Source organism: Protomyctophum parallelum (genome assembly GCF_964188405.1).
Source record: "Protomyctophum parallelum genome assembly, chromosome: 22".
Taxonomy (NCBI): Eukaryota; Metazoa; Chordata; class Actinopteri; order Myctophiformes; family Myctophidae; genus Protomyctophum; species Protomyctophum parallelum.
The window spans coordinates 35789067-35804460 of record NC_139714.1 but is presented as its reverse complement, the minus strand read 5'-3'; the positions used below and the strand labels follow the sequence as shown (position 1 = coordinate 35804460).

At 49.4% G+C, this 15394-nt stretch overlaps 1 protein-coding gene across 1 annotated transcript; it reads left to right on the top strand.

Moving 5' to 3' along the window:
* Positions 1-13119: 13119 nt before the first annotated feature.
* On the top strand, positions 13120-15189 carry LOC310853161 (beta-1,4-galactosyltransferase 1-like; the record flags this gene model as incomplete). The annotated part of the gene is made up of 2 exons (XM_083757400.1): positions 13120-13128; positions 14503-15189. 2 exons carry the CDS (start codon positions 13120-13122, stop codon positions 15187-15189), a joined length of 696 nt encoding a protein of 231 aa, XP_083613526.1.
* Positions 15190-15394: the final 205 nt, after the last annotated feature.

Sequence of the window (15394 nt, the reverse complement as noted above, 5' to 3'; positions counted from 1 at the left end):
TTCCAGACTGTATCCAAGGGTTGTTCACAATGAGAGAGAGCTGTTATTCACAACAACAAAAAAAGAAAGGATCAACATGAGAAGTAATTGTATAACGATAAAGGGTGTGAAGCTATACACTGACACGAAACAAGACAGGAACGCCCAAAAACGTCACAGCCGGTTTTTTAACAAGACAGGAACGCCCAAAAACATCACATCCGGTGTTTTACCCCGGGCAGAATTTTCTATGGCTGCCAATGCAACTTTTTCCAATCCTTAATCACATACGGCAAACACCTATGCCGATAATATCTAACTTGCGGAGGTAACGTGCCTTGTCCGCGGGCAACAGATCTTTCAACGTATGGCATTGCAAATACGTTAGATAATCGCTACTCTGCGCAATATTGTTTTGAAAATGCCGCAAATTGCATTGCAGTGAACGAGAGCAAATCACAAATCACAAATCTTACCCTGGGGGGTGGGCGGAGCTGCGGAGTCGCAGCTGACGCCCCTCCCTCCGCTCTGATGACGCGTTGTTATGTCAATGTATATGGAATAGAATAGATGAATTGAAAGACTGTGGAGCTAAGGATAAACTTAAAGTGCCACAATTTTTGAATTTTTCCAGTTTTTCATGTGTCTATGAGGTGACAGTACTTAATTAGACAGACTGGAGTTGTTTTTATGTGCAATTGTGTATTGACTTTGTATTTAGGGTTTCTTCCTGGAGGCCGAACCCTTGACAGTCAAACAGGCCAATGAAGTAAACAGTAATATAGTGACACCACACTATCAGCCCCTCCCCAAACCCCTCCCCCTTTATCATACAACTACAGCTGTGGGTGTGGCTTCAGTTCAGGTGGATCACCACCCATCACCACCCACCAGGCAAACCAGGCATACTTAATGAACTGGTGGGCTTGTCTACATAAAAGCATGATTTTAACAAATACTGTACACTTTTTGGAAAAAGTTCTTCCCCCTTATATTGTAATAATACCTGATGATCATGTTTTAGGGTGGAAAAAATGGTGGCACTCCATCTTTAAGAAGGTATTAAAAAACAAAGTATTAAATAGCTACACAGAGTAAAGCCTCAAATCAAGTGGCCATAGTGCTATGAAGTGCCATTTGTTTCTTTTGTTTTTTGTGTGAAAATGTTACTACTGTGACTATTACTAGCATATTGTTTTGCTTGTTTTTTTTAGAAAGAAACAAAATGAAAAAAAGGCATGTAAGCACGTTTATTTTATTCTTTTACTTGAATATTACATTGTTCAGTAGAAATAAGACACAGTTTAGTTTGAAAACCTGTAAAAGGGGTAGGCCTTATACATACTGTATATATATATTCATTTTTATTATTTTAAGTTAACAGACAAAAGGGTAGACATAATAAGCCTAGGCTTCAGTCTATACATTTTTTTTTTCCAGAATAAGAAAAAAAAAACTGATGAACTAAGAATGTTTTTTTGTATGGAAAAAGAAAACGAACTAAACTAAACTTTAATTAACTTGTGATGCTTCCTGGAACATCGCTCATTCTTTTTGGCAAGAGACTGAAAATATGTTTCCTCATACCACAAATACCACAAATACACCAAGTGAAGATTGATACAACATTGTCATGTCAAATGAAAGTGTATTTGGCACGGACCAAATGTCAGTATCGGTGTGTGTGTGTGTGTGTGTGTGTGTGTGTGTGTGTGTGTGTGTGTGTGTGTGTGTGTGTGTGTGTGTGTGTGTGTGTGTGTGTGTGTGTGTGTGTGTGTGTGTGTGTGTGTGTGTGTGTGTGTGTGTGTGTGTGTGTGTGTGTGTGTGTGTGTGTGAACAATGAATGAGACTTATCTCTGCTTTTTTTGATTGATTGAAATATTTATTAACAGTTTGTAGAATTTACAGTACATTTTAAGCACAAACTCAATACAAAGACTGTCAACTGTGAGTGGACGACCCAATTAAGCATTACACTTGTTTACAACAGGGTCCACATTGTTCAATTCATCAAAACATTTAAAGACATACAAACATTTAGAGACATACAAATAGACATTTCTATGTAGCTAAATTCATCATATGGGAAGCAAAAAAGGGAAAAGATACAATATACAGTGAGGGAAAATGGGGTGGGGGGGGTGGGGGGGGATTCAGATTTTACAGAGGCCAGTTTCGAATTGCAGCCATCCGTAGGTGCCCTTTGAGAGCGGTTTTGAAGGAGTCAAGGGATTCACATGTCTTAATGACTGTTGGTAGGGCGTTCCACATTTTGGTGGCATAGGAGCGAAAAGAATTTAGTCCCTTGTTTGTGCCGAATCTGGGTTGTACATGGTTTGTTGCACTCCCTCTGGTGTTGTGGGTGTGGACTTCGTTTACATTAACACATTGAGTATACGCCGACTGCCTTCAAAATATAGGCTATAGAATACCGGAGGTGTCTGATCGCTTTTACTTTGAAAGCCATGAACCGGAAACACTTTCCTAAAAAAGTTGACTTTACAAAGTGACCTCAACATCCCCGATCATCTTAATATATTGTTTTACGCTCCAAAAAGCGTTCATATTTTGCGGGAGAGACGGATGAGGAGCAGAAAATAAGCGCCAGCATATCGATCCATTCATCACCACGGAGAGCGCCCTGGATTAGGAGATACGAGTCATTCTTTCCCTCTCGCTAACATGGGAGTCAATAATAAGCTAATAGTTGCACTGAGCGTTAGCATACGGCAAGCGAAAAGCGAAATGCCAAAAAAATAAATAGGAAAAATTCGGAATATTAATATCTCGCCCCGCATCGCTGGGATGTCGCTAGGACGTCCTCAGACGTCCTTAGAACTCTACTCTACTCTATCCTATGACGTTCTCAGGCGTCCTACGTGCTGTAAGTGTTAAGGAAGTATTTAGACAGGTACATGGGTATCTTGGTGGTGTATCGAATCTTGTGGACCAGACCCATTGCAAGATGCTGTACTCTGTCGACGACCCTAAGCCATCCCAGCCTGTCAAAGTGGGCAGGGGTGAGGTGGGTTCGGGGGGTGAGGCCAAGTAGGAGCCTGACCAGTTTGTTTTGGGAGGTCTGGAGCCTTGTTTTAAGGGCCTTTGAGGTGCTGTGGTACCAAGAGGTGGATGCATAGTCAAAGAAACCTTGTACGAGGGCTCCTGTTAAGGTCTTCAAGGTGTTTTTGCTGACCAGTGAGGAGATCCTGTAAAGGAATCTTGTTCTTTTCCAACAATTAACACCAGTTATTATTTTATTTTATGGAGGTAGAGGACAACAGCTATAGCATATCATGAATTAGTTATTAATACTTTTCAAAGTTTTTCAATCTAAGCATTGAACAAATCAATTAGCCAATTAGGCATACAAAACTTATGTTGATAATCAGCTTTAGAAAAGTCAGTGGTTCAGCAACTTTTCCAATCAAGGACCCCCAAAATGTATATGAATTTGTCTGCAGACCAGATACTTTGTGCCAGAGACTTCCAAACAAGATTTGTGTTGTTAAAATGTAAAAAAAAAAAAAAGAAAGAAAAAACATTTTTCAAATTTCTTTCAATTATTCTTTTTGGAAATATCAGATCTACAACCTCACAATGAGTCATCATAGCCTTTGTGTATCGTGTTAAACTGATTGTAATGCTATTAACTCATTTTGCTCTGGACCCCCTGGAAACCACTCAAGGACCCCTGTGGGTTGAGCTTGGGACAGTTCTTATACACACTCGGTCCTGGAGCAGAGCCTGCCCTTGCTTTGTACGACCTCCCTGACTTCCTTTAGCTGCAGCTCCGACATGTCGAAATGCACATCGGGTTCAGGGGGTTTGTGGGAGCCAAGTTTGAATATGTGATTATTTGAATGATTACAGCTTTATTTTTGTGTTTTGTATTTTGGTTTAACAGTTCATGCATATTGCATTATGATTGTTAAATTAGCTATGTTAAAAAGCTTAATTAATTTAATTTGTTTAATTCTTGGTGATGTGCTTTAGGTTAAATACAATGATGTTAATGTAGCTTTAAGAAGAGAGCTCTGGTTGCCTGAGTTAATTGCAGTTGCTAACAGCTGAGTGTGTGCAGGGCAGACAGAGGCAGAGTGTGTGCAGGGCAGACAGAGGCAGAGTGTGTGCAGGGCAGACAGAGGCAGAGTGTGTGCAGGGCAGACAGAGGCAGAGTGTGTGCAGAGCAGACAGAGGCAGAGTGTGTGCAGGGCAGACAGAGGCAGAGTGTGTGCAGAGCAGACAGAGGCAGAGTGTGTGCAGGGCAGACAGAGGCAGAGTGTGTGCAGAGCAGACAGAGGCAGAGTGTGTGCAGAGCAGACAGAGGCAGAGTGTGTGCAGGGCAGACAGAGGCAGAGTGTGTGCAGAGCAGACAGAGGCAGAGTTTGTGCAGAGCAGTACAGTCAGTTTGTGCACAATACAACATCAGAGCGACACGGTTTTTTGACCGTAGTCTATTTTTGAGTTTGAGAACTTGTTTTTGATTACTTTTGTATTAATGAACACATTTTTTGGATTAAATCTTTTTTGTGATATTTTTACAACGGAGTCCTGTGAAGTTTTTCTACTCAAGGGAATATACACGAGTATGGAAAAGGTGTCGCTGAGCATCAACCACTCACAGGGTTGGTTCTAGGAGGTTGTTGCACTCTCTCCCCACTCCTGCTCTCTTAATGCGGGGTCGGTCGCTGTACGTCTGCTTCAGATGTTGGTCTATGTGTCTTCCTGCGAGGAGGCCATAGTTTGCCACTGCGCTTCTGCCCCAGCAAATCCTCTCTCCCTCGATGTGCTATATGATTGCTATATGATTCATAGTACACCACAGCACTCTATATACACACACTATACCGTGCGTGCACGAGTGCGTGCGTGCGTGCGTGCGTGCGTGTGCGTCCTTAGAGTAACCCGAGAACCGTCCAACCAATCGACTTCAAACAACTCCAGGTTTCCGGAACCGATAATAGTGATGATGACACCATATAGTGGATTTGATCAACATACAGTATAGGAGGAATCGTATAAATGATGATAAAAGCGTCACATTTACTCTCCAAAGGATATTGCTCAAATGTGTCAGATTGGACATTTGAAAATCCAAGATCGTGGCCATTTTTAAACATGGTTTTCGTATTGAAATGTAGGTCTTGACTCTTGAGTGACCCATCAGGAACAATGAAGGTTGGAAATGCATATACCCCACCCAGTTATTCAATGTTTTATTTATGCAGATATTTTGAGAATTCTGTATCTGCTGTCTGTCTGGCTATATATAACTATATAAGTGTCAAAGCATAACAATGCAATGCAGCCGGTTCAGGGCTGTGTGCCAGGAACTGAAGGCAGGCATTTTTCGGGAAATGTTGTTGAGGTGTTACTGTAAAGCAAAGTAAAGCCTGTTGGCCCTGTTACCGTAGTGACGTAGACTCTGTGGGGGCGGGCGGGGATCCAGCCCTGCTGGCTGCTGCCGAGTGCCGACCCAGAACAGCGACGGAACACCGTACCACTACCTGTCGAGGCGGACAGCACTAGTGTCTTTCTACATTCACTGCACCGCACATGTCCTGAATTGAGTTATGCAGGATGTTGTCCACAACATCCAAGAGTGTCAGGATTTTATGGTATAGTTGTTCGTGACATAACACTGATCAGAAATTCACCAAAGCGACTAGCCTGGTTTAAGGAGTATAGCTACCAGATAAGGACGCGCCGTCTTTGCAACCTCTGTGCCCCATGGCGATTATAAAAACATTTTGTCTCTGCTGGCTGTATTGATCTTGTAGCCGTGTGGAGACGTGAAGCATATATGAGATATGATAATTTGAGATGAAACGGCATCGTGAATCATAAACGGGGAGGAGGTTGGGAGAGGGCAGATGATGGACAGAAGGGAAAAGAGGGGAGTGAAGTTAGCCCGGCCCGGGGTGCAGTGAGAGGGGCCCGGCCCGGGGTGCAGTGAGAGGGGCCCGGCCCGGGGTGCAGTGAGAGGGGCCCGGGGTGCAGTGAGAGGGGCCCGGCCCGGGGTGCAGTGAGAGGGGCCCGGGGTGCAGTGAGAGGGGCCCCCCCGGGGTGCAGTGAGAGGGGCCCCCCCGGGGTGCAGTGAGAGGGGCCCGGGGTGCAGTGAGAGGGGCCCGGCCCGGGGTGCAGGATAGGATGACACCGTCCTGAAGACATCTGTGTCTTGGGAGAGGATGTAGGGACTAGGGAGAGAGGAGAAAGAGAGCCGAGCGGGGGCACGGTGGCACAGTTGGTAGTGCTGTCGCCTCACAGCTAGAAGGTCCTGGGTTCGATTCCCGCTCGGAACGTTGTGGGGGCTGGCGGCGTGTTTCCTCCTCCGCGTCATCAGTGCCCATACCCGAGGCGGGGTTGGTGATAGGGCCTTTCTGTGTGGAGTTTGCATGTTCTCCCCGTGTCCCCTAGGGTATAGGGTAGGTATACCCTCACAAAAACATGCAGTAATCCTGGTCTCTAAACTGCCTCCCCCTGGCCAGCCGGGGTGCCTGATGGACGGGATAGGAACTGGTTGGAATAACGTGTTCCTTCCACGCGCTACGTGTGTGTGTGTGTGTGTGTGTTCGGCTTTGTGGGTTTTACTTTTTACTGGGGCCATTTCCGAATTGCAGCGACCTGTAAGTATTATTATAGAGTGGTTTTGAAAGAGTAGGGATTCACACTTCTTTATGGCTGTTGTACGGCATTCCAGAGCCTGGTTGCCAGCTCGAACCCAGGCTCCCCCAGAGTTGGTGTCGAAGTGTCCTTGAGCAAGACACTGAACCCTATAATTGCTCCCGATGTGCTGGTTGGTGCCTTGCATGGTTTCCGCTGCCATCGGTGTATGAATGTGTGTGTGAATGGGTGAATGTAATGCACAATCTCTGTAAAGCGCCTTGGATAAAGGCGCTATATAAATGCACCATTTACCATGTGATTGTGGACTTTTGGTGGCATGTGATTGTGGGACTAGGCCCATTGAAAGTTATCTGTTATTGCAAGAATTATTATAGTTAATTATTAAGTAAATACCGGTTTTATAATTACTTATCCTTCCGTCATACTTCATAATATATTATGTTTGGTTAGTTTGTATATTTTAAAACTAGGGATGCTTTCAAAAAGCACTTTTTGTATAATTCTGGTGTTTATCGTACTCTGTAAATTGAAACATATAGAGAACATTGTTATATGAGGAACAGATTTACTCAGATGAACATTTCGACACTGCTGGAAGTCCACACCCACAACACCAGAGGGAGTGCAACAAACCATGTACAACCCAGATTCGGCACAAACAAGGGACTAAATTATTTTCGCTCCTATGCCACCAAAATGTGGAACGCCCTACCAACAGGCATTAAGACATGTGAATCCCTTGACTCCTTCAAAACCGCTCTCAAAGGGCACCTACGGAGGGATGGCTGCAATTAGAAACTGGCCTCTGTAAAATCTGAATCCCCCCCCCCCCCCCATTTTCCCTCACTGTATATTGTATCTTTTCCCTTTTTTTGCTTCCCATATGATGAATTCCTGTTCTGTTCTTTACCTACAGAGAAATGTCTATTTGTATGTCTCTAAATGTTTGTATGTCTTTAAATGTTTTGATGAATTGAACAATGTGGACCCTGTTGTAAACAAGTGTAATGCTTAATTGGGTCGTCCACTCACAGTTAACAGTCTTTGTATTGAGTTTGTGCTTAAAATGTACTGTTCACTAGTTGGAAGAAAACACCATTGGAAGGTTTAAAGGTTTTTATTGAATGAGAGAATGAAGTGATGAGGAGGGTTGTGATGATGAGGAGGAGAGTGGGGCGTGGGTTCCGGGGGGTTCGCCGACCCTGAAGTCTTTGGGGAAGGGGTCGTGTGGCGGTCAGCCCGCGGCACACGTGGGGCGTGATCGCGTGGCGGTCAGCCCGCGGTACGCTTGGAGGCGTGATCCCCAAAAGGACTACGGGGGCGACTACTAGGCCAGGGAGTTGTGGGCCTGTTTGATGTCATGGAGGGAGGAGCGGATGTAGGTCAGGTATGCCTGGGAAGACCATCTACCTAGCAGGCGGACGGTGTGGTCCTGGAGGCCTCGGCTGGCGGCTGTGGAGGCAGCGCCGATGCGGAAGGAGTGGCCGGAAAAGTTTTCCGCGGGGTAGCCTGAGATGGTGAGGATTTGGCGGAGGTGGAGGAGGAACCAGCCACGGGTAGCGACGGTTCCGTGTTCGTCGATGAAGAGGGGGTCCTGGGGGAGAGCGTGCTGGGATTGTCTGAGGCGGACGTGGTTGGCCAGGGATTCGAAAGGACTGGTGGGAGAGTTGAGGCGGAAGAAGTAGATGGGGATTGGGCGATGCTGGGAGGTCTTGCTTCGTTTCAGGGTGAAGACCAGTGTGTCGTGGTCGTGGGAAGTTATGTCGGAGAGGCAGGGGTGGATTGCGGGGTCGAAGTTCCGGTTGGCGGCTGTGAACTCCGAGCAGCGGAGGAAGCCGTAGAAGGCGAGGAGGAACATGGATTCGAGGGTGGAGTTGAGGGTTTGGTTGGCGTAGCCGGATCTGACGGTGTGGATGCAGGAGGCCAGGATTTCTATGGTGAGGGGGAGGCGCCGAGGGGAGAGTCGTGGTTCGCCGCGCTGTAGGCCTTTGAGTTGGAGAAGGATTTGGGGGTGCTGAGTGAAGGGATGGGGTGAACCGGTTAGGAGTTTGGTGAAGAAACTGATCCCGCAGAGGTAGACTCGGATTGTGGAGGAACGGGTGGAGAGGGCAGAGGCGCTGTGGCTGATGTAGGCAGAGAGGGAGAGGAGATTGAGGGAAGGGAAGGGTAGGTTGTGGCGGAGATGGAAGGACTGGAAGTTGATCCAAGCTGTCCGGTAGGATGAGAGGGTGGAGTCTGCTATGCTCAGCAGGACGGATTGCTGGGACTGGAGGATGAGGTGGTGGAGAGGATGCTCTAGGGGAAGGTGATGTCGGAAAATGGAGGGACTGGGACCGGAAGGGGATCGGAGTGTGGTGCCAAGGTCTTGAATTTCTGAAAGAGAAAGCGGGAAAGGGAGTCAGCGATGGTGTTGTGGTGGCCGGGGATGTGGGCAGCGCGGAGGAGAAACTGGTGGGTGACGGAGCAGGAGGGACATGACGGGGAGAGAGGAGCAGCGGCCTTTGTTGATGATTTGTACGACGGCCTGGTTGTCGGTGTGGATGAGGACACTCTTGCTGGTCCACTCTGTTCCCCACAGGGCTGCGGCGACGACTATAGGGTAGAGTTCGTAGAGGGTAGAGGATTGGGTATGGTCAGGGTCGAGGAGGTGGAGTTCGCCAGGCCAGGGGGAGGAGAACCACCTTCCGGCGTAGTAGCCGCCGAAGCCTACTGAGGGGGCCGCATCTGTGTATAGTTGGAGGTCTTCGGGGGAGGAGACAAAGTCGTTATAGAAAAAGGTGATGCCGTTCCAGTTTGAGAGGAGGAGGTGCCAGAGGCGCAGCTCCATTTGGCAGGGGGAGTCGAGCGTGACTTGGTGGTGAAGGGAAGGGACTGAGGTGGAGAGGTGGAGGAGGTTGGAGATGAAGGAGCGGCCTTGGGGGATGATGCGCATGGCGTAGTTCAGATGGCCGAGTAGGGAAAGGAGCTGTTGCTTGCTGCACTGGGGGAGGTCCATGTAGTTGGAGAGGAGGAGGGTGATGCGGTTGAGCTTGTCGGGGGGCAGGGAGGCTTGGAGTGAGACAGTGTCCAGAGTGATTCCTAGGAATTCGAGGGAGGTGGAAGGGCCCTCGGTCTTCTCTAGGGCGAGGGGGACGCCGAGGTCGTTGAAAAGGGAGGTGAGTGTGGTGAGGCCGGATGCGGGGGGTGCGTGAGGGGGAGTGACGACGAGGAAGTCGTCTAGCAGGTGGGTGACGTAGGGGAGCTTGCAGTTGTTGAGGAGGATCCAGCAAAGGGCTTCGGCGAGGGTGTCAAACAGCTTTGGGCTGCTCCTGCAGCCGAAGGTGAGGCGGACGGCGAAGTAGTAGGCGTCCTGCCAGAAGACCCCAAAAAGATGCCAGCTGTCGGGGTGGAGGGGGAGGACTTTAAAAGCTGCGGTGACGTCGGCTTTGGCCAGCTGGGCGCCTTGGCCGGCGAGTCGGATGAGGTTTATGGCGCCATCTATGGTGGCGTATTGCATGGAGAATGGGGGGCTGGGGATGAGGCTGTTGATGCTGGGGGTGGAAGTGCCGTGGGGGGAGGAGAGGTCGAGGATGATCCTCTTTTTCCCTGAGTATTTCCGGGTGGCGATGCCGAGGGGGCTGATGCGGTAGATGGGGAAAGGTGGGGTGGAGAATGGGCCGATCATGAATCCGTTTTTTACTTCTTTTGTGAGCAGGGTGGTGACGGAGTCGGGGTCGGTGATGGCGGACTGGAGGTTTTGGCAGATGTGGCTGTTGGTGGGGAGGGTGATGAGGCCGGGGGAGAAGCCGTAGTTCAGGCCTCCGAGGAGGAAGCAGGCGGTTGCGGGGTCTGGGTGGCGTGATAGTGCGGCGGCCAGGGCGGGGATGTTGATGGGGGTGGAGAGGTGCCGGAGTAGTCAGCTGGGTCTGGAGGGATTGGTGGGGTGTTGGGGGCAGGAGGGGCGGGCATGGGCGCCCCCGCAGTGGGTGCATACATGGAGCATCCTGCAGACGGAAGCGGAGCACCCTATGCCGTTGAAATTGTTGCAGATGGCCTCGGTGCCACAGTAAAGGACTGGGCGGCCACGTACGTCGGTTGTTTGTTTGGAAGCTGGGTATTGGGGGGTTCGTTGCGGGGGCGGGGCGCCGATGGCGAGGAGGGGGGGAAGACTGGAAGCTGGTTTGGTGGTGGGTTTGGTGGTGGGTTTGGTGGTGGGTTTGGTGGCGGTGTGGACGTGCTGACTGGCGGCAGGGTACTGGCTGGTGGCGGGGGTGCGGGTGGCGGCGTGGACGCACTGGCTGGCGGGGTGGGTGGGGTTGCCGCACAGGTTACAGGCGATGGCGAGCCTTCCTGCGAAAATCCTGCAGTAGAGTTCCAAGTCTAGTTGACCCCAATATGTGGCGGTGTTGAGCTGGTGGAGCCTTGCTGCGGCGGTGGCGGAGAACTGGCGGTGGTACTCTAGGAAGAGTGAGCCGCCGAACCTCACGGCTAGGTCTAGGATGGTGGTGTGGTAGTCGTCCAGCTCCTGGCGCCGGGCTGGGTAGGTGGAGCAGATGACGTCTCTGTAGAGTGAGAATGCCAAGCCGAACTCGGCGACGGTGAGGATGGCGGAGCGTGAAGGGGTGGGGTTGCGGAGTTGGATGGCGAGGTCTCCGCACTCGATTAGGCGGGATTCTGAGTTGGTGGTGGAGGGACGGAGGAGGGTGGCCAGGTCGATGTCGTTACCTGAGAGAATCTGGTTCCGGAGGGCGGCGCAGATGTTCTGGGGGTTTCTTGCTGGGGCGTTGGGCGGGACGACTGCTGGGGTTGCTGTGGAGAGAGAGAAGTTGGGAGGACGGGGGGGGAGAGGGTAGGAGGGGTCGGAAAGGACGCTGGGGAGAACCAGCGTAGGGTGGTAGGTAGCCGGGAGGTGAGGGTAGGCAGGGTGAGCCTGTGGGAAGGCAGGAGAAGCCAGGGGGACGGTGGGTGGAGCCTCGGCAGGAGAAGCCATGAGGTGGGCGGGGAGAACCTCGGCAGGAGAAGCCATGAGGGGGGCGGGGAGAACCTCGGCAGGAGAAGCCATGAGGGGGGGAGGGGGGACCTGGGAGGGCGGGTAGGCTGGGAGAGCCTGAGGGAAGGCCTGGATCAAAGCAGCCACGAGAGTGGCGATGGAAGGGGGGATGGGGGGAGTTTGAGTGGGGGGGGGGGGGGGGGGGTGCGGGCTGCGCGGCGGAGGACGAGAGGGAGGAGGTCAAGAGGGAAAGGAGGGACGTGAGGGTGTGGGGGGCAGGCACTGAGGTGGGGGGGTTTGGGGGGGTCTGGCTGAATGGAGGGATTGTGATGGCGGGGGGGAGGGGGGTGGTTGAGCTGGTTGGAATTGTGCTGTTTGGGGAAAGTGGAGAGAAGTGAGGTAGGAATGGAGGGGGGGGGGGGGGGGGGAGTTAGAGGAGGGCAGTGTTGGGTAACTAACACTACGTAACTTAATGCTTGTAAATCAATTACGAAAATTAATTCAAGCAGAAAGTAATCTGAAAGTAATGCAAGCCACCCAACGCCGGGCAGCGTTGGGTAACTAACACCACGTAACTTAATGCCTGTAAATTAACCACGGTCAACCAATTAAGCAGTAAGTAATCTGAATATAATGCAAGACGCCCAGCACCGAGCAGTATTGGGCAACCGGCACTACATAAACTCAATGCTTGTAAATTGACCATGATGAATTAATTAAGCAGAAAGTAATTCAAATATAATGCAAATACCCAACACTGGAGGTGGGGGGGGGAGAGAGGTTGGGATGACGCGGGACCGCTTGGACCGGCGGGTGACGTCATCGGTGGTGGCCGTGCTGGGAGCGCGCCTCGTGACGTCATCGGTGGGCGCCGTGTTTGAGGAAGTTGAAGGAGTTGCGTTGTTGTTGTTGTTGGTGCTGTCGCAGAAAAGTTTGAACAAACCCGCCTTGTTGGTGGAGCGGACAAACGGAACGTTGAGCAGGCGGAGCTGCTTGTGAAGTCCTACTACCGTCCAGTCGGAGATGGCGGGTTGTGGCGGGCTTGGGTTGCTGGGAGGTTGCGAAGCGGCGGAGCTGCGGGTGGCGGTGAGGACGCGCCTGGAGCACAGGGTCGCCTGGGTGGGTGGAGGGAGGGTTGGTGCCGGTGGTTGGTGGCGAGTCTCACGACCCTTCCTCTTCTCGGAGCGGAGCTTTCGGATACGGTCCCGAATGCGGCTCCGGATGAGGCTGAGCCTGGATGGCTGGGAGACGGCGGTCTGGGGGGCTGTGGTGGGACGGCTGTCATCGTCGCTGGACGTGTCAGTGTCGGGTATGAGCGTTGGGCTCCCCTGTCCGTCCGTGGGAGGATCGTCCTCCGAGGTGGAAGAAACCATGGCAGGTGAGCCGCTGGTTTTCGTGTTGCTGGTTTTGTTTCTGTTGCTAGTATGTGTACGTGCGTGTGGCGTGTACGAGCATACGAAAAGCATAGAGGATGCTGGGTTGTCTGAGGCGGGTATAAGTAGGCTGGGTAGATTGGCAAGGAGGGCGGAGGATGGCATGAGGGCATGGTCAAGGTGTGTTTCTCCGCCTCCTGAACATCAGTTGTTCCAACTCCATTAAATTCTACAAACTGCTAATAAAGATTTCAATCAATCAATCTGGACAGGTAGGTGTGAGAAAACCTTTTCTAGTCAGACAGGAAGTTTTGGTGTTCAAAAATAAGATACCACAGCCTATAATTAGGCTGGTGGTAAGCATGAGGTAACCAGTGTTGCATTCCTGGTTGGATGGGAGCCAGGATACCATGATATAAGGGCCACATCAATCTGAAGAGAATCAACTCTTTGAGAAGAGCGGCAGAAAGGCAGAGCAACTGAGACATCATGAGAGCTACTGCAGTCTTCTTGCTGATGCTGGCTAGAGTGTGTCAGCTAGCATAGAGTGAACACAGAGTAGTGACTGCTTAAAAGGAGAGTGTGACTGGGTGTGTAGTGCTGCCAGAATTGGCCAAAAATAGTATTTTTTTTAAAACACCACATCAGTGAATCAGTAATTTCTTCTCCTCAACGCCACGACTAAACTCAGGAAAGAGCAACAGGAAAAATGCAGAGAAAACTATTACAAATTTTCATACTATTGTTTCAGTTATTGATATTATTTGGGTTATGGTTGCATTATGGCTGCAGACACATTCATCAGACGATGGCAGTAAATGGGCTAACTGAACAAACGCTCAAAGGAAAAACAACGGAAGTACAAAGAAAACGGTCATCCTGTCCTGAGACCTCTCCTCTCCTGGTGGGTCCACTTCAGGTGGACTTCGATTGGAACAGGACCATGGAGGCTGTGAGGACAGATTTAGGCTCTACTCTGCTTGAGGGAGGACGTTATAAGCCACCAGGCTGTATTTCACATCACAAGGTGAGTAAATTAGTTAAAATTTGATTTTAACTAAAAACTAAAAAAAATAACAGTAAGCCTGTAGCGATGTCTATAATGCTCTTGAAGCCATAAAAGACTACATTTGTATGAAAAGTAAATCTGTAAATCCATATATATTTGAGGTCGCAAACGGGTCAAGTGTCCTTGAGCAAGAGCACTGAACCCCTAATTGCTCCCGATGTGCAGGTTGGTGTCTTACATGGTTTCCTCTGTCATCGGTGTATGAATGTGTGTGAATGAAATGCACAATTTATATAAAGCGCCTTGAATAAAGGCGCTATATAAATGCGCCATTTACATTAGTGTCTGAGGAAGGGCGAGAGCCTGGAACATCACAAAAGCAATAAAATAAATCCTATAACTTGATCCAACATTTTCCTGTACAACTCATGACATTTTCCTGTACAACTCATGACATTTTCCTGTACAACTCATGACATTTTCCTGTACAACTCATGACATTTTCCTGTACAACTCAACAACAGATCATTGTTATCTTCTTTTAGGTGGCAATCATCATTCCATTCCGCAATCGTCATCAACACCTGATACACTGGCTTTACTACCTCCATCCCATTCTGCAGCGCCAACAGTTGGACTATGGAGTGTACATAATTAACCAGGACGGCGAGGGGAAGTTCAATAAGGCCAGATTGATGAATGTAGGGTTTGCTGAGGCATTGAAGGAGTACAATTATACCTGCTTTGTATTCTCTGATGTGGATCTAATCCCTACTAATGACCGTAACATCTATGGTTGCTTTAGTGATCCCAGACACCTGTCTGTGGCTGTTGACAAATTTGGTTTCATGTTGCCGTATTCAGCCATATTTGGTGGGGTTGTGTCATTGTCCAAAGAACAGTACTCGACCATTAACGGCTTCTCAAACAGCTACTGGGGCTGGGGCGGTGAGGATGATGACATCTACCAAAGAATTGCCATGAAATCCATGACCATCACTCGGCCTGACATGGCGACTGGGAGGTTTAAAATGATCAAGCATGAAAGAGACATGCATAATGAACTTAATCCGCACAGAGTTGACATACTCGAGAGAACCTCATCAACCATGGACGAAGATGGGATCAACTCCCTCAGATACACCATCAAGAAGATTGAGAAGGATACACTTTACACATTTATCACTGTGGACATTGGCACTCCGCCCAAAAGAGAGTGGGTCTGGGTCTGACCACGTCTTAAATGCAAAAAGCACTGTTTGATTTTACACTGTTTAATAGAATAGAATTATAAAATTGATTGACTGCTTTGAGCCTTTGCTATAGGGGACAGTGGAATCAAGCCTTTTTCTTTCTGTTCTTCATACATGAGATCAAGTTCAGTGACATGCAGGTCTATTAATAGCCTAAGTTTTGTATAATGTTTTAGTTCACGTG